Genomic DNA, 22834 nt, shown 5'->3' on the forward strand with positions numbered 1-22834 from the left:
TAATTATATTTGAAAAATAACTAAAGTTACAATGATTAATAAATGGAAAAGTTATATCTATATTCCGAATGCTTAACTTCCCAGTCCAAATGGAGTAGACGTTCCGCACTGAAAAAAATAAAGATGTTATAATTTGGGCATAAAAGGGTTAATATGAGAAAACATAACAATAAAATAATTCTATTTATTTTGAAAACTTTCCATCTCAGAAAATATCAGCATTTTCAGGAAAAAAGTTGCACTTTTTGTTTGAACTGTAACATCGAATGAAAAATGACAAAATATATTTTCTTCTTACATAATTTCCTCTTCAGGAAAAAGACGCTTCCTTAAAAATCGAAATTTTTTTACCCCCTTTGTAAAATGGAAGTCAAAATTTGAGCTCGTGTTCATAAACCGCCAGGAGCAGGAGACACGCCCAACCCGAAAGGAGCCCAACGTTCTGCAGCAGGAACGCCGTGAACGGTCGCCCGCTCTGACAACGGCTCATCTCGGGGAGCTGACGGAACAACAAAAAAAGGAGATGTGAGGTTGAGACGGACGATCGACGTTTGCTACTTTGTCTCACCATCTCCACCAGCGACAGGTAGAGAAAAATCCCTGCGGTGAGCGCAAAGATCCACTGCTGCACGTGCGCTTCACCCGAGACAAAAAGTCCAACGTAGAGGCCGGCGAACGCTGTCAGGGCGCTGCTAAAATTCATGATGACGGCCGTCTTTACGGGAAGTCCGGAGTTCAACAGCACCGCGAAATCCCCTTTAAGCAAAAAAACAAAACAACAAATGAATGACCGTGTTTTCTTTTTCATGTAAAAATCCACATTATAGGGAAGACGCAAATGTCACACACGGTCGCAGTGTCGTAACAAAACTGAAATGATGAGGTTTGGGTGTAGTCCTCACCCATCTCGTGGGGGATCTCGTGGCACAAAATGGCCACGGTGGTCGCCATTCCGGTCTCGGGCGAAGAAGAGAAGGCGGCGCCCACCGCCAGCCCGTCCGCCAGGTTGTGGAGGCCGTCGCCCACGATGACCATCACGGCTAGCAAGGGAATGCCGGCATCTGGGGGGGAACATCAAATCAATTTGAACTGGAAGAGGGTGACTCAACAAATCTCAATCAAAATGGATTGGACGTCTTGAGCCGTCAGTGGCAGACAATGACTACGCCAGAATTGGATTTTAATCTTCTAATCCGCTGTCGATTTGATTAAAATATGAAAACGCGAAGCAAATATTTGTGTTGTTTTATGTATTTTAATGTTCTTATTAAAAAAGGTTGAAACGAAAATATAACAGCAAACATTTTTTAATTCTTAAAATGTGCATTTATCCTATTATTTTTTTAGGCTCATAAAAAGGGTCAAGTTGGAAACATTCTCTTTATTTTAAATGTATTTTTAAAAAAGGAACAAAGAAAAACCATATCATTCAGCAAAATAACCTGTGGCTTACTTTGTTGTGAAGGCCTTCGCTCCGGAGATGTTTCTGCTTCTTCATCCAAAGGTCCCTGCTGGAAAAGACCAGTCTTCTTAGCCTGTCAAAGTGGATTGGACGCAGAGTTCATGAACTTTACCAGCTGTATGGTAGAGGTGGACTTCCCCCTCCGCGACGGCGCCTCAGAGTTCCCCCGAGAGTGGCTCTGAAGGACAAGAATGAGCAGAGTTGTGCTTGAGAAATCCCATCAATCTCCCGCCCAGGAACTTACATGAACGTGCTGAGGAACCAAGAAGAAGAAGAGCCTCTCCATGAGGAAGAATGCGTAGATACCGCCGACCACACCGAGCATCTTCCAGAGATAGTCCTTCTGCTCCGGGAGATGTTCCTCGTCGTGCCCGTGAAGGTCCAGGATCTCCGAGGGCAGAAAAAAAATGGACTCCATTTGAGCCGGGAACTTCCAACGGAAGATCCAGGAGGTCTTACCTGCGGGATGAGATGCAGGAGGGCGTCGCCGGAGAGCGTCCCCACGGCGAGACCCACGAAAAGCTGCAGGATGAGGGTGTAGGTCTCCTGGCAGGAGTTGAAGAAGATCAGGCAGATGCCCAGCATGGAGCCGAGCGTGATGAGCAGCACCGCCGCCGTACTGTAGCCGTACTCTGCTCGTGTTACAAAAAAAAAAGACGGCGCACATGAATTCTCGCAGTTATTTTGGGTGCTATTCCACCTTTGTCCACGAGACGGCGACAGTGGAATGACACTGACATTGTTGAATTGCATTTCCTCAACACCCAGTCAACAAAATTCCAAAGGAAAAAAAGTCAGAATATTAATAAATCAAAGTTAAATTAAAATTAAAATTTTGAAGTTAACGTCTTACTATTATCTTTATATGCCGACCAATACACAAGCCTCACTATTTATTCATTTGAGCTCATTCTTATGCTTTTTCTCTGTTTACCTTTAACAGAATTCATGAGCCATTCGTTTCTTAAAGTTAAATTAAAATTAAAATTTTGAAGTTAACGTCTTACTATTATCTTTATATGCCGACCATAGCACAAGCCTCACTATTTATTAATTTGAGCTCATTCTTATGCTTTTTCTCTGTTTACCTTTAACAGAATTCATGAGCCATACGTTTCTTTTATAATCTATGTGAGTATTCTCAGTTGAAATGTGTCGATTTAGGGAGGAAAAAGGAAGCCTCACTCTCAAAAGCGGTAGGTTGACGGGAGTCTCTTGCGTCCCGCTCTGGCGAATCGCAGGCCTTGACGAGCAACTGCTGGATGATAGCCGGACACATTTGTCCAAAGTGCTCCTTGGAGATGGCTAGTTGTGGACCCGGAGCAAAAATATTCGCTAGCTGATGGGCTGAAAAGCAGACCTGGGTTGATTCAAAAGACCAGACCATTTGGTGAGTTCTCACTTCATCTTGCGGTTTCTCGGAAACGTTTACCTGCTCCCAGTTTCCGGCGTCGTCATCGCAACCGTCCGGCGAACGTCCCGACTGCCGTCTCTTCCTGCCGTGAGCGTGGAGCTTCTTTCTTTCTCCGCCGACGCCGAGCCGGTGAAGAAGCTCCTCCAGATCTTTGCGAGGGAGCAAAGAAAAACGTTTAGCTTCTTTCTAACCGGACGATTTATTTCACCCAATGATCGTCGCCGCTCTACTTCTTTTCACGTCTCACCCAAAAGTTCCAGTTCACTGGTGCGATTGAAGGACTGAAAGATGAAGTTGGTGAAGAACGCCGGCGGGGGGAGGTTCCTTTGTGCGAAACAGTGACCTTGCAGGAGGTGACGGATGATGGCCGCGGACACTTTGGCCACAGACGTCCCACCGGCGGCGTCCTCGGCCCCGTCTAGCAGGTGGGCGGCGTCGATGCACTGGAGAACAAAGTAAAAAGAGTGTAGCTTCGGGTTCTTTCGTTTTAATAAAAAAAGGCGATGTCGGTTTTTGCCTGGAAGTCGGAGAAGGTAGAACTTTCTTGGATGGATGGGTTGCTGTGCCGGTTGAGGATATGAAGAACGCTCTCGAGTTCACCCGGATCGGCGAGAGGGAGGAGGTGGGAGTCGTATCGGAGGACGGCGGAGGACGACTGGCACGCGTCTCTCATGTTGACAACGTAGTAGAGCAGAAGAACGGAGAGGCGCTGGAAGCCGTCCTCGGTCAGGTAAGGCTTTCCGTCGTCTTCTAGCACGGACAGAGCGACGTCTGGCGGCAGGCACTGGAAGGAATTGAGTAGGAAGGTTCTAAGCTGACAATCAGGAAAACTGCATCTGGTTTTTACAGCCGATGTCAAAATAAAAGCTTGCGATTTGGTAAGTCAGTATGAACGAGCTTCAACGAGCACTAAACGTCGAGTGTTTGAAATTCCAAATTCTGATCGAGGACTGCTTTCAAGGATCTGCACATTTCAGCAACGTGGAGTGGCCTAGCGTCTACACTACAAATTTAACCACGCCAAATGCAGGGGTGCTATAAAAGCCACACAGCACGCACGATCTGTAAAGTTCCAAAACTTAAAACCTCTCAACAAACAAACAACATTCTTTGTTGTAGACGTGGGACTACCTCGTCACAGACTTCTGGAGACCCGCCGATCCTCTCCGGGCAATTCGCCGCCATCAGAACGGCGGAGACCAGACTGCCGACCCGGTCCTTCTGGAGACGTGCCTCTTGTTTTTGAGTGAACGGCAGATCTAAGACGCCCAGGACTTCCCGTAGATCGGATTCTGCCCGGACTGCCTCGGGGAGACATATCAGCAAGAGAAGAAATGGCGGAAGCGCCGATCCCCAGGGGGACATGTTGCCGTAGATGTCGTCCCGTAATGAGGTGACCATCCACACGAGGAGTCTCGGCTGGGCCGGGCTCGAACTAACCCTGACGCCGAAGCCAAAGCTGGGCCTCTCGATCCACAACAAAAGGATTAGTGCAGCCAGTTAGAGAGCACGGGGGCAGGGTGAAGCCCACGGGGGGTTCGAGGGGGAGAGCTTAATTAGAAGTTAGAAAAAAAAACTTATGTTGGCATTCAGGGTTGGGGAAAAAAAACACTTACATTCATTAGAAACAAGGTCACTGGGCATGCTTTGTCAGATGTGGTACATTTTGTACATACCTCCTCAAAACGACATATTTCGGTAATAATCTGACACGTTGCTGGCGATGATTTTTTTCTTAGGACATCCTCCCTCGTTGGGTCAAACCGACCTGGAACAGTAAAGGTAAAAAAAGGCCTTGCGAAAGACCAAACTTTATCCGTCGACGTGTTGAGAGGCCACTCGTCGTCGCCCGTTTCGGGAGAATTCCGGGTCCTGAAAAAAAAGGCTATTTGGAAGTAGTAATCTCTTGGGGATTAGTTTGGTTTCTGTGGAGAAAGTTGCCCGTTAGCTGCCGCTACCTGATGCTAAAGGTAGATTGGATCTGTTACTATTTTACAACAGTCACTAACTCATTGGAAGGATTTTTTTCAAACTACATTTTCTTTTATTGAATCTATTTACAATCTCATAAACATCAGATGTTTCGATTATTGGCTGTTGATTCTTCAAAGTAAAAAAAAATTCTATGTACATATTCTTTTTAAAAAAAATCACATTATTTGGAGCAATATATCATACATATCCTGTACTTTCGCTGATTAGCATAGGAAATTAAATTGAATTTAGCGTCATCCTACGCTTGCTCGTTCTGCTCGATGTTGCCCACCAGGGTCTTTGTGTCTACCAGACCTCGGATGGGATTATTGAAGTACAACTTATTGATGAAGGTGGGCTCCCCCGACGGGGACGGGGAGGGGGCAGGGATCTTTTTCTTGAAGACCAAGATCGCAACGAGTCCCGCCAAGGCCAGGACCACCAGAATCACCGCCACGGTGACGCCGGGAGAACCGCTGGAAGCCTCTTCCTTGACGTGCACTAATAAAAAAAAAATGGCAACTGTGAGCATTGAATACACAGAGCAGGAAAAATAAGTACTCACAGACAGCCGGAGGCTCTTCCGTTGGCGTGATAACTGGAAATATTGGAGAAAATTGTAAAGGGACTCCAACGAGAGCCCTGGGGGACACCGAGCGGAATAAACCCAAGGTAAGTGACTTTACCTTTGCGCGTTTTGCAGATGTACGATCGGTATCTGCTGCAGACGGTGGTCTTCCATTTTCCACTTTCGGGATGGACCGAAACGCACGACTCTGACCCCGGATTGTCCGCCCCCCAGTTGGTGTAGTCCACCGCGCTGTTGTCAATCCACGACCACTGACCTTGGAGAAAGAAGTTGCCGGGCTCATCCCAGACCGTAGCAGGCTTCCAGATAATAAGGAAGAGCGCAATTCCTACTGTCGTGGGTTTTGTACAAGCCAATCCAGAAACTTTTGGCGCCGTCCTGTAGGAGTTCCAGATTTTGTTGGATGAAAAAACTCTCCTGGGGGTCTTCGATGCTGGCTAGAGATCCCCCTGAAGGACAGACATTTGGCGACACGTCATACTACGTACATGACCGACCAGATTCCGTCGATTAAAAACACATCGCGGCTTACCCATTTTAAGACATCCTACAGAAGCGTGGGCCCAATTGTCCACCAGCGAGCCGAGGAAGGAGTAACAATGACCGCGGAAGGGAATCCAAGGTCTATTCTTCATTGGTTCTGGGCAGCTCCCGGCTAGCTGCGGGGGATCTGTTGGTGCCAAGTCTGTAAAAAAGGAGGACAGAATTTGGATGGGTCGAGTTGGCGGCAAAGTTTTCAATTTTCCCCGACCTGGCGAGCTCTTGCAAAGCGAGTAGTAGTTCTCTTTACAAGTGGCCGTCTTCCAGGTTTTATCCACGTCGATGTACACGCAGCCGTAGTTGCTCTTTGGCTCGTCCTTGCCCCAAAGGGTGTACGACAGGCGCCAGTTGTCCACCCATTGGAAGCGACCTCCGGTCTAGAAAGCGTGATGAAAAGTAGAAGAACCCGACGGGTACGGCAAGACGGACTTAGGTTCTTAGGTTTCCCTTACCACATTGCTGTTGAGGCCGATCCACACCGGCTGGTCGAACTTGGAGATCTGGAGTGTTACGTAGGCCTGCGCCACGGGGTCAAGCACGCTAGCCAGCTCGGCGTCGTCCCCCTGGCACCGCCGTCTCGCTTCGTCCCAGGTCATCTTCTGCGTCTGCAGCTTGTACGAGTCATTTCCGAGCTTGTAGAAGGCCTTGGGCGAAGGGGTGGTGGCCGCCGGTGCGATCTGGGAGTCTTTGGAGATAAGTTGTAGAAGGTGGTTGGTCGCAAAAACGCTCGATTCATCCACGGCGGAACTTACCCAGGTTCCGTTTACAGATGAAGCCACGTTTTCCGCCGCAATCGTCCACCTTCCAGAGACCCTTCTGCCTGGTGACGCCGCCCACCATTACCACGCAGTCGAAAGTCTGATGACAGAAAACGCTGCAGAGGTGCCTGGGCGTACGCGTTTTTGGGACACGGGGCGTCAAAACACCTCCTCGAAGAAGAGGACGTGGCGTCCATTGGGCGTGGACGTCGGGTGCCCTTTGGCCCAATTGGTGTACGATACGCCGCGGCCGTCCGTCCACACAAAGTGCATCTCCCAGTTGACGTCGTTCATACCGAGCCAAAGGTCCGACCCGTACTTTAGCATCTGCGTGGTCAGGAATGCTAGACAAAGAGTTTGAAGATGGAAAATGAAGTCTCGGTGAATGTTTGGAAAATATAGTCGTTTGGTTTTTACCCAGTGTAAACGTAAGGGGGATTTGCATTAGTCTTTTTAAATCCATGGTTTTTGGCAAGATTGTGCAAGGTCGGGGGATTTAGTTTCCTAGATAATTTGGGGAAATTCCTGCGAGTCTTGTTTTGAGATTGATGGTAGTCTTTGTGCTACTCTTAAGGATTTACAGATTTAATTACCATATTTTCATGACTATAAGGCACACTTAAAAGTCTTACATTTTCTCCCAAATAGACAGGGCGCCTTATAATCCAGTGTGTTATATATGGAAAAAAAAAGTCATTCATTGAGGGTGCGCCTTATAATGCGGTGCGCCTTATAGTCGTGAAAATACGGTACCTGTTAATAGTTTAACTCATTGTTCGCCATTGAAGGCAGTAAAACATGAATGCCAGTGAACGAGTTAAAGGTCTTAACATACCCTGTTCCTTCTCGTTGACGATAGACACCAGGTTCCCTCCCTGGGTTTTGCAGTACTCCCTGGCCTCCTGCCATGTTTTTCTATCGGCACCCTCAAACTTGTAGCACTGTCCGAAACAGATAAGAAGTCAAGGTGACAGAAATTGCCAAGCGCCAACTTGAAAAAGGCACATTTTGGTCTCATTTGTACTTTCTCGTCATGGATTTTTTTAGGATAAAGTGCTCATGCTTGCCTTTCCTTGGAAGGGCAGCCACTCGGGCGCGCACCCCCCTTTGGATTCAGGGCTGGGCATCACGGTGGTGTTGACGAATACGCTGCTTCTTTTGCAAATGGAGGGTAGCTCGATGCCGCAGTTGATGTCGTTCCAATAGCCTTTCATTTGTAAGGACAGGGTTGAGTTTAGATTTTTTTATTTTTTTTATTGATTTGGTTTCAGCTCTGATTCATTATTTTTTAAATAGCATAAGTAGGAAACAGTAGGCCGGGCTTACCCATGCTTTTGTAGATAGTCACGCAGTTTTCGTCATTGTTGGCAAAGTTGGGCTCGTTTTGTTCCCATGCAGTGTACGTGACTGGGGTGTCGTCCAACCAGCTGAAAGTAGAAATAAAAAAATGTCTAAATTAAGAAAATTCATCGAGATGACCAATTTTGAGGGGAAGATATGTTTACTATTTTTTCTTTGATAATGAACATTGGATTTCTGTTGCATTTGTAGTTGTAAAAAGGGTTTTATTTCTTATTTTCTTATAAGATTATGCCTTCAATTTGGAGGAAATATTATTGTTAGGTAATCAAAAGATGATATTTTTAAACCATTCATTTAAGATTTATATTTTTACTCCTGAAAATGTACAACAATATTTTTCTGAGAGAAGCGCTCTTCTTTTCCTAAAAATACTCATTGAAATTCACCTTTAGAGACTAGCGTTTATTCCTTCATTTTTTTCCTGGAAAAAATATATTTGTTCTCTTTCAAATATAAACAACTCCCTTACAATCTACCACTTTTTTTTCTCGAGAATAAAGCAATTATTTGGACTGACCTAAAAGACTGGTCTAGATTGACGGTGAGGCCGATGTAGTACTGGACCTCGGAGCTCTTGACGATCTGCCTCCACAGGAACTTCCGCTCGCTCTCCGCCGTGATGACGGCGAGCTCGGCAAAGTTCTTTTTGCAGAACGCTCTGGCCGCCTCCATGGGCTGCTGCTCCGTGTTGATGAAGTACTGCGAGTCGTTGTAGAGCAGCCAGCCGTCCGCAGTGACGTTGACCGCTAGAAAAACGTTCGTCCTGTTCAACCTCCGTTCCATTTTGAACATGCAGACGACTTACTCGGCATGACGAAGACCGGTTCGGGTTTGGGAGTGGCTCCTGCAAATATCACAACGTGTCAGAAATTTCCAGGGGTGTTTTTTACGTTTGGTTACCTTTTTGTATCTGGCAGATCCAGTCGTTGTAGCTCTCGCAGTGTCGATCGTTCCAGTGTCGCCCGTAGTAGGTTTGAACTTCGGTGCAGTGTTCCACGTCGTTGTAGTTGTTGGGCTCGCCGTAGCCCCAGTTCTCGTAACCGTACTGTCGTGCGTTTTGTAATTAGTCTTATTTATGTTCATAATTGGTCATATTTGAAGAATAAAAGGTTTGGGCCTTACAGTGGGGAAAAAAAGCCAACGTCTAGGTGGGATCGTATGATAACGAAGTTCTAAAATTGATATTTTTTTGTTAATAAGGTAAAAAAAAAGACTGTTTCTTGGAATATGCAAAAAAAATTCAACTTTGAAATATTGTTAATACATGTCTTGTAATAACATGCAAGTCGTCATTTCAAAATTCCTATCAACTTTTTCAACTGGGCTTCTCTACTTCCAGGCTTTGCAGTTGTGGTTCCTGATCGGGATTTAAAAAAATGCAAGGGGTACTCACAGGCGATTGGTCGGTCCAGGCGAAACCCTCGTTGGTGCCGAGCAGGCTGAGTCCGATCCAAGCGCCGTCAGATGAATGAAACCTGAAGGGCAGCGCGACTTTTGAGCTAAAGTATGTTATCATGCGCGCGGGTATCGACGTACTGCGCGTTCCTGAGGTCCTGAGCGTCGTGGACGCTCATCAGGTCACCGCCGATGGCAAGGCAGAAGTCTCGCGCTCCGGACCAGGTTTTCTTCAGGTCCTTGCTTTTTGTGTAGACCTGAAAACATCAACGACGGGGGGTAGCGGGCCAGAAACGACTTGGACGGCGGACGCGTCCTACCTTGTAGCAGACGTTCCTGCTAGCCACCGGCGTCCAGTCGGGGGCACAGTTGAGGGGCGGTGTCGTGGGCGGCACGGTGGTCACGTGGACGCCCTCGGCGAGTTTTTTGCAGATGTATTTTTCCTGGCTGTTGCAGTCGACAACATCCCACAGGCCAGCCGACGCCCCCGTTGCCATGGCGACGCAGCCTGTTTGGCGGTCTGCGGGTCCGAACCATAAATCCATCAACAACTAGCGCAAATCTACACTTAGTTTTTATACAAAATTTCTTAGTGAAACTGTCCAAATATTTTTTTTATATTTAATGAACATTCACATATTCACCCAATTTTATGAATTGTATTTTTTTTAAATAAATTTGAAAAATGAATATGGAAAAAAGTACTCTTTTTCAATTTAACATACAGTGGTACCTACCTCGTGATACAACATGCCCGTGTTACGACGAAAATTTCAATCGAATAATTCGCTCGCGATACAATTAAAATTTCGAGATGCGACCAAGCCAGGTGGCCATGACATGAGAGGCTGTTTATCGTTGTAGCGCACTGTCTTTTTTTGCCGCATCTCTTATGTGTATAACTACTATATCTACAAGGACTGAACGATTTATTCAGATGAGTTTCGACCAGGAAACGCACAACGCGCATGCGCGGGCAAAAAGAGGGCTTTCTGGGTAATGGAGTATACTCGTGCACACCACACCAATAGCCAATGGCACCCTTTCTCAGAATAAAACTTCATCACCCACAATCAATACATGGGAAGCTCAGCTATTGCATTTCCTGTTATTCTTTCTAAGGAAAGAAAGTCCCACGATCGTTCTCGTTAGCAAGTGGTCGTGCGTTATCCTATTGTGAGGACATTTGTGTGCATCATTTTCGGAACAAAACTAGAATTCAGTTTCGTGTAAAGTTACATAAACGTATGTTTGAGTGTCTGTATATATTTATCCAAGCTAATTTAAATTTGTTTGTTCGTTTACGAGTGCGTTGTTGCCGTGGATAAAGTAGATATTCTCTATATTTATTATTCCTTTTTAGAAAAGTTTTCCCTTTTTGATCTTGAAATAAATTATTATTACTCTTATTAGAAGATTGAAAAAAGGCAAAAAAAATTGTTTTTAATTTAAAAAAAAAATGCAAACAACAAATATTGACAATAACCCAGTAAAGTACCTGGCATGCCCACGTTGAAATGCGTGAAGGACACCTTGTGCCCGCTGGTCCAAGAGAACGAGTGTGCGTCTTCTTCTTTGAAGAATCCCGTCCAGAAGTACTTTTCAGGCCTGAGGCCCACCAGGCTCGTCAGGAAGGCATTTTCGTACCTGCGAAGAAGACCAAATCAAAATCGGCAAAATTCCCCGACAAGAAGCTCCCTCTCGCGAATAAAACACCTGTCGGCTACGTCGACGAGTTTCCATCCGGCTGCCGAGCACGCCCTCTTGGCCTCTTCGAAAGTTTTCTTCTTGGCTCCGATGGTGTAACAGTACGAGCCGTACCTTAGCGAACCCTGTAAACAACACCGTTATTTCTTTTTCGGCCAAGACGCCGACATCTTTGCCAATTGGGTATCGTACCCTATTGCATCCCTGGTTGCTCGCTTGGTGACTTCCTTCTGCCGCTTTGGAGGAGGCCTTTTTCTTACAAAGGTAGCCGTACTCCTTCTCGCAAATAGTGTCGGCCCATCTGCCGTCCTGAGGAGATTTCGGTTCTTAGTTCTGAATCGGGCGCCCGGCCTCGGTTTGTTTCCCCACCTTTCCCCGGATGAGTACGCAGTCCTCCTGGAGGTTGACGGCGTGGGTGGGCTCGTCCGTCAACCACTGGGTGAAGGTGACCTGAGATCGGTCAGACCACTCGAACAACATTTGGTTCCTCTGGTCGTTCAGGCCGATCCACAAGACGTCGGTTGATTCTGAAAAGCAACTTTCGTTAGAGTTCCAGACACCCCCAAAGCGACCAGCCTCGGGTTTCATTACGGTATCCGGATTGGGCGACGATGAAGCTCTGCTCCTCGATGTTGCGAATGCTGGCGAGGTCCGCCTCGTCCCTGCGGCAGGCGGTCAGAGCGTCCTTCCACATTTTCTTGCTCCTCTCCAGGTAGTAACAGTTGCCGCCGTAAGGGACCCAGTTGTTGGGGCAGAAGCTGGGCTGGTCAACTGCAACCAGGGGATTACGTTAGCACAACGGTGGTTTGACAAAACTCAAGTATCACGAAAGCTATGCGTTTTTCGGCACGGGTTCTTTAGACTTTTTTGTGCGTCTACTCGTGATAGGCAAGTCTCCCGAAATTCATGTTGCTCAGTCAAACTGGCTTGGGGGGCTGTATTTTTCCAAGAACAGGAGTGGCAATGCCACATACCTGTCAACCTCTGCCGATAACTGCCCTTATAAATGATTATGATTCCCCTTACAAACCCCCAAAAAAACTTACAAACACCGTACGACTCGTACGGTGTTTGTAAGTTTTTTTGGGGGTTTGTAACGGGAATCATAATCATTTATAAGGGCAGTTATCGGCAGAGGTTGATAGGTATGAATTACCAGGAGTTGGTAAATTCAAAATGGCTGCTTTGAAACAAATTGACAGATTTCCTATGTCTTTTTCAGCATCGGTCCTGGAAACTTTTTGGTGTATCTACCCATAGCAGACTAGTCTACCAAATTTGACCTATCTCAGTACTAAAATTCCATTGGGGGTTGGAATTTTCTTTAAAAAAAATTACAATAACAATAACAAGAGTTGCTAACTCCAAAATGGCACCCTACCAAGACTTTTTTCTGTGTCTACTCATGTTAGGCAAGTCCACCAAATTTCATGTTACTCTTTTTTTCCCTTTGTTTTTGGGCTACCAAAATCAGCCAATAGCAATGCAATAACTTTCCCATTTTTCCCATAAACTTACTAGGCACCAGAGGAAGACTGGTGGAGTTCCCTTTGCGACAAATATATCCCAGCTTCTTGTTGCAGTTACTGGTCTCCCATTTAGCCGCCTTGCCCGCGTTCACTGTGGCGCAGTTCATTCCTGGATCGGACGATGGGTGACCTGTCGAGATTGAAAGACTCCTGGCAAACTTGCTCCCGAACGCACGCCCAATCATCCGGACTGACCTGGCGCCCAATTTAAATATCGGAAAGGGTTGGCGTTGCTCCACTGCCAACCCGCGTCGTAGTCCAAGCTGTTGAGTCCGATCCACAGGGAGCTTCCCAACGTGCTGGTCAGTCCTGCGTAGGTTCGAGCCATCCGTGAAGGTGCGCCTCGGCAAGGGACATGGAGACAAGCATCTGTTTTTGGAGTTACCTGAAATGTAGGACTGCTCGTGGAGCTCCACGATGCTGAGGAGGTCGGCGCCCTGCTGCTTGCAGCTCTTCCGGGCTTGGTGCCAAGACAGCACAGACTGGACGTTGCGTTGGTACTCCACCCCCGTCACAGGGTCCGTGTCCCAGCCCGACGTCACTGACGATGGATGGAGAATGTCCCAATATGAATGAACCGTGAATGGACGTTTGGTCGAAAGACGTTTGGTCCCCGGACGTTTGGTCGACCGGATGTTTGGTAGAACGGACATTTGGTAGAACAGACGTTTGGTAGAACGGACGTTTGGTCGCCGGGTTCGCTCGCTGTCAAATTATGACAGAGTTTACTGTTGATATTTTAATATTAGATATTTAGATATTAAACTCACTCTCTCTCATGAGTATAATTTTGAGAGCTGGTTTCAAGTAACAACCCGGCGACCAAACGTCCGTTCTACCAAACGTCCGGGGACCAAACGTCCGGGGACCAAACATCCAGGGACCAAACGTCCGAATACCGAATGAACGGGCTTAGTACTGTTTCTTTTGCAAGATTTGCCTTTCTTTTCGCGCCGATGGAGACACGGCAAAAGCCATAAGTGAGGCTTGATCTCGACTTTTTGAAGAATTGTTTGCGTTTCAAAGAAATATTAATTCCCCTACCCACAATTTAGTACGGTTATTTACAGATTTGAGCTATTGGTGTTCAGTCCTTTTCTTATCTATGTTGCTTTCACTTATTAGGCATAACATTCTTTCCTTTTTTAAAACTGTACAATAGGTCATCTTGACCGGCAACATAACGAGGCATAAAAAGCACATGTGGTGATTTGCAGTCATTTTGCAAACGTTGCGGAGGGGACGAAAGGGAAAGAGGAAAACAAAGACTGCTGACAAGTCAGGACGCGGGTGTACGTTGTCCTATCGCAGGGTCATAAACCTTAATTGTTAGCGTTGACCTCTTTGGAAAATAAAAAGCGTAAAAACAATCTAAAGGTTTGCACTTACCTTTGGTAGGACAGAATCCCCACTTCTTTTCGTTGTTGTAGTCGGCCACGGTGGCGCACCACATTTGCCCGTCGGAGCGACCCGCCTTGGTGCACTCCGAGTACCACTGCTCGCCAAATTTGAACGGGAACATGCACGGGGTGCCAAAGGAATTGCCCCCGATGGTGAAAATCTCTGCGGAGAAGCAAATTGGAGTTAGCGAGATCCAAGTATCGGTATGTCGGCTATTTTTGGTGTGTCGGAAAGTATCGGATTGGGTCACAAGATTGGATGTGATGTCAAATTTTCAGAAGTGTGGAGTGTTTCAGCTGCTGTAAATCAAACGGAGTGAGAATACCGCTCATTAGAAAGTAATGATAGTAACATATCATTGTGTAATATTTGCAAACAGTACGTAGTTCCTGAGAAGGTTAAATACAAACAATATGACGTGTTACATTACTTTTACTGCTCTATAAATGTGCATCAGCAAAAGATAAAACTGCATCGGATCGGAAGAGATATAAATAAATAAAAAATAGCATCAGGAAATCACAGTTTGACATTGGAGTTAAAATGAAGGCATTTTTATAAAATGACCTTTACCTTGATATCCCTTGGAGCACAAGTCTAACCGCGTGCCGTAAATCTTCCATCGACTCCATTCTCCCGAGCCCTTGTAGATCATCAAGTTCTTCTCGTGGAAATTCCCCCAGTTGAGGTGCAGGTCGCGGTCTCGCAGACCGAACAGAGTCTGGTTCTTGCACTGCCAGCGCTGCAGTTGGCTGCTTTCGTCGCACTCGAAGAGCAGGACCTTGACCCAGTCCTTGATCTCCACGGCGCCCAGGCACAGGTTGAGGGACAGGCTCAGGAGCCTCTCCGCCGACGCCCAACGGAACTGCTGGTCTTTGGCGTGTGGATCGCAGCGTGATAGCGTGATGGACGACGCATGGACCACCCGGACGCACATGTTGTGATTCTGGTTGAAGATCAGGAAGGAGCCGCTGTCTGGAGCACAAACATTAGTTGGAACGACAATTTTTTTTTAAAAAACGACATTCCGATGACACGTACCGATAGTGGCGGCGACGGCGCCCAGCAGGCAGATCAGCGGTGCGGCGGGGTGAAACCGCATGATGGAGGTTGTCGGCAGGTCCGGGCGCAAAGTGGCGAGTTGAGCGGCCGTCGCCGCCGCATCTCCTCTCCTTCGGACATCCTGTCACATGGCGCTCGCTCAAGAGAGAGAGGTTAGGCAGAAGGGGGGGGGCAATAGAAACTCGGGAATTGTTAGGCGGTGGGACGCAAAGAGAAATTCGGGGTCAATTTGACCCGGTGCGTCTTTAATGATCCGTGCGGGTCTGTTGGTTAATAAATCTCAAATTTAATCGACTCAAGTGGGAAAAAGTGAGCTGTGAAAAGAAGTATTTGCGGGTCGCTATGACTCGCTGCGTGTGGAAATTTAATTAGCTGAATATCAATTTGACAATTACTCAGTATCGGCTACTTGGGTTGTATCGGATTTGGTCGCAAGATCCCATCTGGTATATGTACATTATTTTTACAGGTTTCAAAATAAGGGTGAAGCAGTTCAAATGACATTTTTTTTTGTCTAATTTGCTCATTTTGGAAAAGCCTTGCTGTTAAAATCAATACATTTTACATGTCAACTTTAAAAAGTGAGGTCAAACTAGGCCATTCATTCACAAGTGTGCAAGGGGAGGTGAGCAAAATGCTGATCGGACAAACTTTGAAGAATGTGGAACCCCCGCAAAAAAGCCCCCTTAGGAGATCTGTGTAGTTTGCAAAGATGACACAAATCAAATGAAAAAAAAAGCATAGGAGGAAATCCTGCTTCCTAAGTAGGGAAGTGCTCCAAAATGCTAGCATTCAAGTTACAAATACGGTTTGAATTCAAACAAAAATCAATCAAGTTGCTCGATGAGTATTCACGTTTTAGTCGAAATATTTAATACAAACTGAAAGCGGAAGCTAGCGAGAATAACTTTACATTAACTGTCAGTTTCTAATTGGACAGACGAGTTTGCGGCTAACCAAAACAGCAGCGGCGCTCAAATGATGCTTGTCACTATTTGACTGGTTTGGCGACTTTGGCCGCCATTAAAGTCGTGTGATTGTTGTCCAATTTTTGTGATCTTACGAGTACATCCTCTGCGTATTGAAGATCCTGAGCTTGGTCATACAATTAAAGTAAATAAAAGCTAAGCACACCAGCAGATTTTTGAGCAAGTAGAGCAGCGGGCTGACCAAACCGAAGGAGGCCAGCAGTCCGGCTCGCACGAAAAGGAAGGGGAGGTCCTGGAGGAGGACGCCCAGCCAGGAGAGCGACGGATGGTGCGGCGCCATCGCCACCCGCAGGCAGGACAGGCAGCAGAAGACGTAAACGGGGCACACCCAGCCCGAGTAGCAGATCGGCGGGTGGGACGCCACCCGCGTCATTTCCGCCGTGTCCATCCAGAACAAGAAGCCGTCGACCAAAACGTCGGCCCGGGCGTCGCTGGCCCAGAGGAACCCGAAGGGGCCTGAGCGTGGCGTGCCCGTTTGGCCCGCGCCCGGCTCTATTCCGACGTTACCCGGCATTCTTGGGATGGTGCCGTTGGGCTCTCTTCTTAAGCCCGGAACGCCCCGCGTTCTGTCGCCAACCCGGTGACCCGCGGGCAGTGAAGGGGAGCCCAGACCGGGTAGTCGGGATCCTGGAATCACTGAGGAGATAGGGCTGATGTGCTCCACGTGGGTCGAAACCGAAGAAGGGACGTCAGGATCTCTCGACGTGACGTCATCTGAAGGCACAACCCGGAAAACTCACAATGTGTCAGGATGCTAAACACTCGGGGGCGGAGCTTAGGGGGGTGCCGTCACACTTGGGCCCAGGCGTCTGGGGACCCCAGTCTGTGTAAAGGGGTCATTGGGTTGCATAAATAAAATAAACGTACGATGATGTGCAGAAGCGGACAAGAAGCAAGGAACCAAAGCAAGATGTTCCAGAAAAATATGTTATGTTGAGTTGGCCTTAAGAATATTCTGGAGAGTCCCTCACATGGCTCATGTCAAGGAACGGCGTACGAGCTTTACGAACTTTACTCTAACTGTACGACTTGATGAAAACACGGCGACACCACTTTTTTTTTTCTCTCTTTCCAAACCAAATATTTCCCCCCGTTTCCCGTAAACTCACCCTGTATCGTCAACTTGCAGTGGCGTATCCTTTCCGCGACATCCATGCAGATGAGGGAAAAGAGGATAAGCGACACGGGCAGCTCGACGAACGTGTCATGGCGGAGTTTGTTGAGGATCTGGATCTGCAAAGAGAAGAATAGTTTTAGGAATACAAATCTTTTTTCCAATATAATTGAATTTTTTTTTACTTTACTTTGATATTGATTTTTTTTTCATTTCTGTGTACATGTTTTAAACTATATTTACTTTAATATTTATTCATGTATTTTTAAATCTTTTTTGAATGTAATTTTTCAAAAAATAATTACTATTATATTTATTCTTTTTTTTTAAGAATACATCTTAAGATGGGAACAGCATATGAGCTTAACGCTACCACATTCCAACTAACTTGACATTCCCTGAGTCAGGCCTTAAGAACAAAGCGAATCTGGACTGCATTTGTTTTTTTCTGTTTTTTGGACACCCGATTAGCGTAAAAGCCAAAGGTCTGAGGGGGGTCAGGAAAAGCGGGCAAGTTAGCCCCGGGCCACGAGCCAATCGGGAAGTGAAAAAGTGCCTGGTGGGCACACCAAGTGACAAGGAAGACAGGAAGAGGAACCCAGCTGCTTATCAGCGCCTCTTTATCATCACAAACGACCCCCTCGGGTCGCGGCGCCGTCCAATCCACTCCATTCGATGCTCAAGTGGACGGGGGGAAAAAAAGGAAAGACGGGTATTTGTCGTACCTCGGAGCTAGCGATGAGGAAGGCGAAGCACGGCACGGTGGAGAGGATCACAAAAACCAGGGCGACGGGTCTCCTGGATGAGCACAAACAGAATGAAAGGCAACATTAAATTTGACACTGTCATCAAATTTTAAATCTCACCACTTCTTTCTCCCGGCCAGAAAAGTCTTCTTAGCAAACACCAAATACTTTAAAGGCACCCAAATGAGGAGCGCGACGGACGTCACGTAAGCCACCGACGAGGCCACGATGAGCCAGTAGACCCCGACGCCCCCGCTTTGGACCTTGGCCACGATGGCGGCGAAGCGCTGCATGACCACCAAGAGTGGCGCGCACAGACCGGCGAACTGAAGCGCCTCGCACGCCGCTAACTTCAGCGTCCGGCCGGAGCCCATGATGTGAGGACACCGGGGTGGCGGGGGGAGCGGGGCCCGGCGTCCTCGGTCCGCGCCGCTGGTATGTTCCACGCGGAGAGGGCCTCAAAGTGCTGACGCCAGGTCGCCATTGTGCCTGTGGTAAACAAAAATGGGCAAGCACGTGGAGGGACAGTTGGCTTTTGTTTTGGTAAAAAAATGTGAATGGTAAATGTTTTAGTTCCGATAATTGTACGACTGCCTGATTTTTCTGAAGGGTTATTCCTGTGCTGGTGTTGTTTTTTACTACTAAGTTGTGCCATGTTTGACCTTAAACATTGTAGAGGTATGCTGAATCCATTTATTATACTGCCACCAAGCGGTTAATATGTGTATGCCAGTAGTATTGGAGGAATAGCTGAAGGAAAAAGTGGGATTTAAAAAAAATGGGCGGATCAGGTTAGGTATGAGGGAGTACACCACTATCTGTACAACCACTTAGTGTATATATATATTATCTGTCTATGTATTTACTTGAATGGGTTGTGGTCTAAAGCTGAAATGGGTGGGGTTTGTCTGAAAGGGGCGTTCAGCAGCACCACCCCTTTGTTTTCGATTTTCGTCCATTTGATGGTACCTAGTGTTTGGGGTAGAAGGATGAAAAGAGGATTTATTAATATTATTATTAATGCTATAATAACGTAATTGGTTGTTTTGACTACTTTTAATGCTGACTACATATTTATCGATTATTTATTTATTATCTGTTGCTATTTATGCACCACATGTGAACTTGTATAAGAAAATAAAACCATTCAATTCAAAGTTGAGTGGCCCTATTTCTCTTGTAGCCAGCAGAGGGCAGCAAAACACAGCTAGCCACCCACCTCGCCGACCCCACCACCCCCTTGGGGGGGCCCCCCCATTCCTCCAGCTGTCACCTAACTTCCCGGGACGCCAGCCAGGCACCACCAGCATGGCGTCCAGCGAGGAGGACGGCGGGGCGGCGTCGGAAGAGAAGGAAAGCAACAACCTGAAACGGGGCAGAGGCAAAGGCACGGTGGCCACGGCGTGGCTCACCTTCTACAACATCGCCATGACGGCCGGGTAGGTGGTCGCTGGCGCCGGGGGCCGGGGCCGGACACCCCGCCGCTGGAATGAATGGAGCGCCGCTCGCGTGTCCAAATAGGGCCGAGTGAGAAGGGAGGGCGTCGAGTGTGAAAGGGGCCGCTGGTGTAAGTTTAGACGGACGCGATGACAAGTGCTCAATGGGCACTTTTCGGGGACATTTCTTCTTCTTCTTCTTCTTCTTGGTCTTGCAAGCAAACTTAATGCATCTTTTAAAGGCGATTCGTTCCAGGCTTTATTCGTCTCCGTGACGAGAAGTGAGTTGACTTTTTTTGCGTGTTTTGTTGTTGTTGTTATTGTTGAGGTCAGGTGGTTGGTCCTGGCCATGACCATGATGCGCTTCTACATGCAGAAAGGAACCCACAAAGGTCTTTACAGGAGTATAGCCAGGACGCTCAAGTTCTTCCAGACGTTTGCATTGGTCGAGGTAAGGCTTGACATACCAGTTTCTTCATTTTGCCTGCAAAAATGGGAAATATCAGACCTGTAATGGTCGTATAATGTAAACAACACAAGTCGGCAAGATGTGTGTATTGATCATTTATAAAGCAATTTTAAAGGTTTGGGCATTTCCATGTACAATGTTGATTCTTTATATGGGAAGGTTTTTTGTTATGTTGCTCGTAGTCGTTAGCAGAAAAGGTAGAAAGTACATTAGTAAACAGTTTTTGGGGGATTTTTTTAATTGTTATGAAAGTACAAATTTTGTAGCTATGGGAATTTTAAGGCGTATTATATTAATGATAGTACATGTTTATAGGTCCTATAATGTAGCATGGAGTTTTTTATTACTAATAAATGACTTAGAAGTGATATACTTTCTGGAAGAATTACTTTTTCAAATTAGTTTAGCATTAAAAAATTATCATACTTTAGATTGTACTTTGGTCCTTTAATATATTTGGTCAGTTTTTCTTTATTTATAACAAAAAAATAATTGGACAGTAGTACAGTATTTACATGTTTTGAAATGTATGTCCTATCGTTTGTAGAAAATTAATGCTCAACAATGACATGTTTAAATGTGGAAGCTCATACTTGGAAAAAAACGGCCAACTCTCTCAAAAAAAACACTTAAGTAATGGATTTTATTTCTTTTTTTTCCCCTCCAGGTGGGACACTGCGCTATCGGTATGTGACATATTGATTGCAGATTTGTTCTCGGCTGTAAATTCACACTTGACATCGGCACCCTCGCCGCAGGCTTGATTCGCACGTCCGTGATCGTCACCGGGGTGCAAGTCAGCTCGCGCATCTTCATGGTGTGGTTCGTCACCAGCAGCATCCGACAGGTTCATCTTCGGGGCCTTTGGACGTCCATTGCCGTCCATGAGGTAACATATAACATGGCGCTTGTCCTGAATACAGATCCAAAACGAAGAAAGCGTCGTCCTCTTCCTGGTCGTTTGGACGTTGACTGAAATCACCCGATATTCCTACTACACTTTCAACCTCCTCCACCACCTTCCCTACTTCATCAAATGGGCCAGGTGAGGGCTCTGTCGTCCAGTCGAGATGAATAAATGCGATCGATTTGACTTTTTTCTTCTTCTTTTAGGTACACTTTGTTCATCGTACTGTACCCGCTGGGCGTACTGGGCGAGCTTCTGACCATCTACTCGGCGCTGCCCTTCGTTCGTCGCTCGGGCATGTACTCCATGAGGCTCCCCAATAAGTACAATGTGTCCTTCGACTACCACTACTGCCTGGTGATCATCATGCTGTCTTACATCCCGCGTGAGTTATACGACACCAACCCCCCCCAAATACAACAACAACATATATATATATATATATATATATATATATATATATATATATATATATATATATATATATATATATATATATATATATATATACATATATACATACATGTATATGTACACATACATATATACACACATATATGTGTGTGTGTATATATATATATATAAATATATATATATAAATATATATATAAATATATATATATAAATAAATATATATATATATATATATATATATATATATATATAAATATATATATATATATATACATATAAAATATTGGTAAGTATTTTAATTCAAGAAATATTTGATCTTATTTTTATCTATTTATTTCATTATGTATTTTTATTGATTTATTTTTCTTTCTTTACACGTTGCGTTCAGTGTTCCCTCAGCTCTTTTTTCACATGCTACGGCAGAGAAGAAGGGTTCTCCACGGAGAAGTTATCGTGGAGAAGGACGACTAGTTTTATCGCCCCGTCGCCATCTTCATCAACCCGGAAAGCAGCAATGTTGGAACTTCTCGCGGGGTTACGGTCCGACACGTGGATTATATCGGTCCCCCTTCTAATTGACTCGATAAATCGGAAATGCTCAAATCACAATAAATCCCCGAGTAGACGAGACTTTGTTCCCCACGAAGAAAAAGGTGCTATTGGTGAGACTATTGATTGACGTTCAATCAATACGACTGCAAAAGGCGGCAATTTAAAGACGCGGCTGTGTGGAAGTTGTCGAAATGTAACACATGGAAAATTCAATAAACTGTACAATAGTCAGAGTTTTGTCACTAGCTTTAGGCAAGAAATACATTTAAACAGATTGTTTTGAAAATATAGGAACACTTTAGTTGCCGTTATTAATTACAATTGTAATGGACATTTGCTAATACTTAAATCACGTTACTTTAGCTGCTAACGTATAGCAGGTGTTAGCTAGCGATGTACAACACTTTCAAAGATACATTCGAAAACACAAATAGAAGTTTACGTTCATAAAAGGTTTCAACAGTTCCCCAGCAATATTAATATCAGTTTGAGTATTAATTGACTAGTAAGGAAGTATTAATTGATGCATTTAGTTTTAAGAAGTTGAACCTACCTGACATCCAAGTCGGGGCGACAGATTACCAAACTCCAAAATGCTTCACAGGGCTCAGCTATTCTCCTTCATAAAATAATCCAAAGTTAAATACAGTAAAATAACATTAAAAAGCGAAATTGTTGGAAACTTACCGAATATATAACTGTATCACGCAGTTAAGACTAAAACGCCGACTCATGGAAAAGCTTGCAGGTCGCGTGTGGCGCAGTTATGACGTCATTAACACACCGGCTTTTTTCCTGGCTAATTTGGAGGAAGAAACCCGGGAACATGAATCGCCAAATACACACGTACATAGTAGCTATTTCTCAGTTTCGTAGCTTGCTAATATTTCGAAGAAAAAAAGGCCTACATTAACACGTTGAGAATATAAAACGTTTTCCCTTTATAAACTAGTTGTGTACCTGGTTTCAATTGCTTAAAAAAACTTTAGTTTCAAGTAATAAATAAAATACTGG

At 45.6% G+C, this 22834-nt stretch overlaps 4 protein-coding genes across 8 annotated transcripts; 1 reads left to right on the top strand and 3 right to left on the bottom strand.

Annotated features, from left to right (window-relative positions):
• Positions 1 to 164: 164 nt before the first annotated feature.
• Positions 165 to 4747, bottom strand: LOC144091708 (zinc transporter ZIP12-like). 2 transcript variants are annotated; one of them, XM_077624282.1, is made up of 12 exons: positions 4008 to 4747; positions 3394 to 3660; positions 3124 to 3319; positions 2895 to 3025; positions 2648 to 2822; positions 1922 to 2094; positions 1707 to 1850; positions 1575 to 1640; positions 1454 to 1508; positions 903 to 1061; positions 569 to 756; positions 165 to 499 (listed from the first exon to the last, which is right to left on the bottom strand). In XM_077624282.1, exons 1-12 carry the CDS (start codon positions 4275 to 4277, stop codon positions 371 to 373), a joined length of 1953 nt encoding a protein of 650 aa, XP_077480408.1. In that variant the 5' UTR covers positions 4278 to 4747; the 3' UTR covers positions 165 to 370. The 2 variants fall into 2 exon arrangements, with proteins under 2 accessions (XP_077480408.1, XP_077480407.1); XM_077624281.1 differs by having other exon boundaries at positions 1454 to 1511.
• A 150-nt stretch (positions 4748 to 4897) lies between these two features.
• On the bottom strand, positions 4898 to 15752 carry mrc1a (mannose receptor, C type 1a). The gene is made up of 29 exons (XM_077624279.1): positions 15173 to 15752; positions 14705 to 15106; positions 14120 to 14293; positions 13116 to 13271; positions 12926 to 13039; positions 12720 to 12860; positions 11793 to 11972; positions 11571 to 11728; positions 11394 to 11510; positions 11211 to 11326; positions 10993 to 11141; positions 9815 to 10014; positions 9636 to 9751; positions 9493 to 9574; positions 9000 to 9144; positions 8905 to 8943; positions 8617 to 8845; positions 8064 to 8164; positions 7805 to 7944; positions 7573 to 7678; positions 6906 to 7081; positions 6732 to 6837; positions 6432 to 6664; positions 6191 to 6356; positions 5972 to 6124; positions 5772 to 5888; positions 5537 to 5695; positions 5416 to 5448; positions 4898 to 5351 (listed from the first exon to the last, which is right to left on the bottom strand). The coding sequence occupies exons 1-29, from the start codon at positions 15231 to 15233 to the stop codon at positions 5110 to 5112; spliced, it is 4311 nt and encodes a 1436-aa protein (XP_077480405.1). The 5' UTR covers positions 15234 to 15752; the 3' UTR covers positions 4898 to 5109.
• Positions 15753 to 16043: 291 nt separating this feature from the next.
• Positions 16044 to 22608, bottom strand: LOC144091709 (transmembrane protein 236). 4 transcript variants are annotated; one of them, XM_077624286.1, is made up of 8 exons: positions 22508 to 22608; positions 22374 to 22439; positions 19946 to 19962; positions 19262 to 19844; positions 18163 to 18531; positions 18022 to 18094; positions 17292 to 17415; positions 16044 to 16896 (listed from the first exon to the last, which is right to left on the bottom strand). In XM_077624286.1, exons 5-8 carry the CDS (start codon positions 18414 to 18416, stop codon positions 16253 to 16255), a joined length of 1095 nt encoding a protein of 364 aa, XP_077480412.1. In that variant the 5' UTR covers positions 18417 to 18531; positions 19262 to 19844; positions 19946 to 19962; positions 22374 to 22439; positions 22508 to 22608; the 3' UTR covers positions 16044 to 16252. The 4 variants fall into 4 exon arrangements, with proteins under 4 accessions (XP_077480412.1, XP_077480411.1, XP_077480410.1 ...); XM_077624285.1 differs by having other exon boundaries at positions 19262 to 19315; positions 19455 to 19962; XM_077624284.1 differs by having other exon boundaries at positions 19455 to 19962.
• On the top strand, positions 19294 to 22053 carry hacd1 (3-hydroxyacyl-CoA dehydratase 1). Its single transcript, XM_077624287.1, has 7 exons — positions 19294 to 19481; positions 19812 to 19929; positions 20615 to 20633; positions 20706 to 20794; positions 20871 to 20992; positions 21061 to 21239; positions 21657 to 22053. The coding sequence occupies exons 1-7, from the start codon at positions 19351 to 19353 to the stop codon at positions 21737 to 21739; spliced, it is 741 nt and encodes a 246-aa protein (XP_077480413.1). The 5' UTR covers positions 19294 to 19350; the 3' UTR covers positions 21740 to 22053.
• Positions 22609 to 22834: the final 226 nt, after the last annotated feature.

This window comes from Stigmatopora argus, chromosome 17 (genome assembly GCF_051989625.1).
Source record: "Stigmatopora argus isolate UIUO_Sarg chromosome 17, RoL_Sarg_1.0, whole genome shotgun sequence".
Classification (NCBI taxonomy): Eukaryota; Metazoa; Chordata; class Actinopteri; order Syngnathiformes; family Syngnathidae; genus Stigmatopora; species Stigmatopora argus.

Coding starts and splice junctions, on each gene's coding strand:
- mrc1a (XM_077624279.1), bottom strand. CDS start 15,233: ATGCGGTTTCACCCCGCCGCACCGCTGATCTGCCTGCTGGGCGCCGTC. Junction 7,679..7,804: donor GGCTGCCCTTCCAAGGAAAG/GCAAGCATGAGC, acceptor TGTTTCGGACAG/TGCTACAAGTTTGAGGGTGC. Junction 7,082..7,572: donor CGTCAACGAGAAGGAACAGG/GTATGTTAAGAC, acceptor CTCTTTGTCTAG/CATTCCTGACCACGCAGATG.
- LOC144091709 (XM_077624286.1), bottom strand. CDS start 18,416: ATGGGCTCCGGCCGGACGCTGAAGTTAGCGGCGTGCGAGGCGCTTCAG. Junction 18,095..18,162: donor CTGGCCGGGAGAAAGAAGTG/GTGAGATTTAAA, acceptor GTGCTCATCCAG/GAGACCCGTCGCCCTGGTTT. Junction 17,416..18,021: donor TCCTCATCGCTAGCTCCGAG/GTACGACAAATA, acceptor TTCTCTTTGCAG/ATCCAGATCCTCAACAAACT.
- LOC144091708 (XM_077624281.1), bottom strand. CDS start 4,277: ATGGTCACCTCATTACGGGACGACATCTACGGCAACATGTCCCCCTGG. Junction 3,320..3,393: donor CTACCTTCTCCGACTTCCAG/GCAAAAACCGAC, acceptor TTTGTTCTCCAG/TGCATCGACGCCGCCCACCT. Junction 1,062..1,453: donor GCGAAGGCCTTCACAACAAA/GTAAGCCACAGG, acceptor GTTCCCCCCCAG/ATGCCGGCATTCCCTTGCTA.
- hacd1 (XM_077624287.1), top strand. CDS start 19,351: ATGGCGTCCAGCGAGGAGGACGGCGGGGCGGCGTCGGAAGAGAAGGAA. Junction 19,482..19,811: donor AACATCGCCATGACGGCCGG/GTAGGTGGTCGC, acceptor TGTTGAGGTCAG/GTGGTTGGTCCTGGCCATGA. Junction 20,795..20,870: donor TCACCAGCAGCATCCGACAG/GTTCATCTTCGG, acceptor TCCTGAATACAG/ATCCAAAACGAAGAAAGCGT.